We start from the raw sequence: 2,749 nt of genomic DNA, 5'->3' as shown, positions 1-2,749 counted from the left end.
TTATATTTTTTCTCAGAGCAGTAGCGACAGCACCTCTTTGTTCAACTGCTCAGGTTTTTCTGCAAACCTTGTATTTTGTGAAATACTATGGGTTAATAACGGTGTAGGTGGTTACTTAGAAAGCCATCTGATAATTCCACATAGTGGATTTGGCAATGGGATTGACGCTCAATACTGAGGTTTTTCCTTCCTGATCCTTCTTTACCGTGTAGATACACGGCGACTTGTTTGTTTTTTCAGAGTTTAAGGAAACTTGCTAGATGAAGGGAGAGTTGTTCTTTCCTAAGGAGTATGCCTACCTTCCACCCTGTGCCGTCCCAGTTTTTGGTGTGAGCTACTGAAATGGCAAGCTATAGTGAGATCAGTTTATTTTATCAGAGTTTTATTTCCTTGTTCTCTTTCTGCTATTATTTCTCATTCACAGTTTGGTGGTTCCTTCTTATTTACCATTCTGTAGCTGACTTTATTACGGAGAGATTAAATGTGATCTAAAAACTGCTGAATAGCATCTCTCTAAGGCTGTGATCAAGAATGGGACACTAAGCTGTATACAAAAACAGGATCTTATGTTTAGGATGTAATGGAAAAATCGGAAGTACTGGTTGGAGGAGAGCAATGCAGGCTGATTCAGAGCAGCCTCGGATGTGCAAGTGAAAAGTGAAAAAGCAGAGAGGGAAGGACAGGCCATAGAATCCCTGCTTTTGAGGAGGAATCTTCATCGCTGCTATGTGCAATAGCTCAGGCCTGGAAATCTACCGTGGCTGGAGGTGTTTGAGTGTTGACACTCGGTGAGGAAATATTAGAGAACGAATGACACAAAAACCTGTGCATTTGCAGGGAAAATGTTATACTTTCCTGCCGTAGAAGAGTAAGTTCGGAATACTCTGCATGCCGTATTAAGAGAACTTTGTATCTAGAGATTATCGCAATCACATGAGTATTTTCCCGTGCGGTAGAAAGAACATAACGCCAGGTCTCCTCTGTATTGGACCCGACATTTTCGTGGCAACTGTCCCGTCTTTTTGAGCTTCCCGTGACCGAGGCGGGGCGGGCATCTCTCGGCAGCGCTCGGTGCCTGCAGTGCCGGGAGGAGGCTGCGGGCGCCGCTGTTGACCGAGAGGAGAGAGAGGAAGGTCGGAGCGCTGCAGCCCCGCCCGCTGCGGACCGGCTCGATCGCTGGATCGCTTGATTCTTGCCTCGGAAAGTGGTCGATTTCGGATCATTTCCGCGGTGCAGAGCAGAGATACAGTGAGGTGGAGGGGCCGGAGTAGCGGCAAGTCGGAGCCGGAGTGTGAGCCCAATCGGCGATTGGTGGCGGGGATCTGCCGGTGGTGTTGCAGTGCCGGCGGTGTTGCGGCGGCGATGTGCTCGGCGGGGAGGCGCTGGGGCCGGCGGCAGCGAGTCCTGCTCTGGGGCGTCCTGCTGGCGGCCTGGGAGGCGGCGTGGGGGCAGCTGCACTACTCGGTGCCCGAGGAGATGCCCAAGGGCTCGTTCGTGGGCGATGTGGCCAAAGACTTGGGGCTGCAGCTGCCGGCGCTCAGCGATCGGGGCGTTCGGCTCTTCGATAAAGGTAGGACGCAGTATTTTGCTCTGCATGGGAAGACGGGACATTTAGTGACGACCGAGAGGATCGACAGAGAGCAGCTGTGCCGGCTGGTGGAGAAATGCGTGCTGCGCTGTGAGCTGATAGTGGAGGGAGAAATGAAGGTTTACGGAATCGAAGTAGAAGTCAAGGATATTAATGACAATGCACCCAGCTTCGGAGAAGCAGAAACTGAACTCCGAATGAGCGAGACAACAGCCCCGGGGTCCCGGTTTCCACTTGCTAGAGCTCACGACCCCGACTCGGGACAGAATTCCCTGCAGAGCTACGAGCTGAGCGGCGACGAGCACTTCTCGCTGGCCGTGCAGACGGGCCCCGGCGGGGATCAGCGTCCCGAGCTGGTGCTGGCGAAGGCGCTGGACCGGGAGGAGGCGGCGTTCCACGAGCTGGTGTTGAGGGCGATGGACGGCGGCGATCCGGCCCGGACGGGCACGGTGCGGATCCGCGTGACGGTGCTGGACGCGAACGACAACGCGCCCGTGTTCAGCCAGGCGGAGTACACGGTGCGTGTGGCGGAGGACGTGCCCGTGGGCTCCATCCTCGTCACCGTCTCGGCCACCGACCCCGATGAGGGTATGAACGGGCAAGTAAAATATTCGATGAAGAAAGAGAAGAACATGGCATCGGATATATTCCATCTCGACGCTGAGACGGGAGCAATCACGTTGTTGCGCAACCTGGACTTTGAGGAAGGCGACTTTTATGAGCTGGAGGTGCAGGCACATGATGGTGGAGGGCTTTTCGACACGACAAAAGTTGCGATCTCCGTGACAGACGTCAACGATAACGCGCCAGAACTGAGAGTATCGTCGGCGCTAAGTGAGATTTCTGAGGACGCGCCGTCAGGAACGGTGGTGGCCCTACTGCACGTGCACGACCACGACTCGGGGGCCAACGGCGAGGTGCGCTGCTCTCTCGAAGAGAGTGTCCCGTTCCTCCTGGAGAAGTCCCTCGAGGGCTACTACCGAGTGGTGACAGCGAGAGAGCTGGACCGGGAGCAGCAGTCGGAGTACAACGTGACGGTGCGGGCGTCCGACGGCGGGTGGCCGGCGCTGCAGAGCAGCAGGGTGCTGGCGCTGCGGGTGCTGGACGTGAACGACAACGCGCCGGTGTTCTCGCAGGAGCGCTACAGCGCGCGTCTGCGGG

The 2,749-nt window shown here is 55.5% G+C and overlaps 1 protein-coding gene across 1 annotated transcript in view; it reads left to right on the top strand.

Moving 5' to 3' along the window:
* The first annotated feature begins 1,362 nt into the window (after nucleotides 1-1,362).
* Nucleotides 1,363-2,749, top strand: part of LOC114071259 (protocadherin gamma-A4-like) — a 27,564-nt gene continuing 26,177 nt past the window's right edge. Inside the window, exon 1 of the mRNA XM_027909040.1 lies at nucleotides 1,363-2,744. Coding sequence (XP_027764841.1) covers nucleotides 1,363-2,744 — 1,382 coding nt within the window. The remainder of the gene's footprint in view (nucleotides 2,745-2,749) is intronic.

The sequence above is a fragment of the Empidonax traillii genome, unplaced genomic scaffold (genome assembly GCF_003031625.1).
Source record: "Empidonax traillii isolate 1590-97213 ecotype Southwest subspecies unplaced genomic scaffold, ASM303162v1 scaffold1926:size49450, whole genome shotgun sequence".
In the NCBI taxonomy this organism is placed as follows: domain Eukaryota; kingdom Metazoa; phylum Chordata; class Aves; order Passeriformes; family Tyrannidae; genus Empidonax; species Empidonax traillii.
The sequence above is the reverse complement of the archived record's forward strand: the minus strand, read 5'-3'. Positions and strand labels throughout refer to the sequence as shown.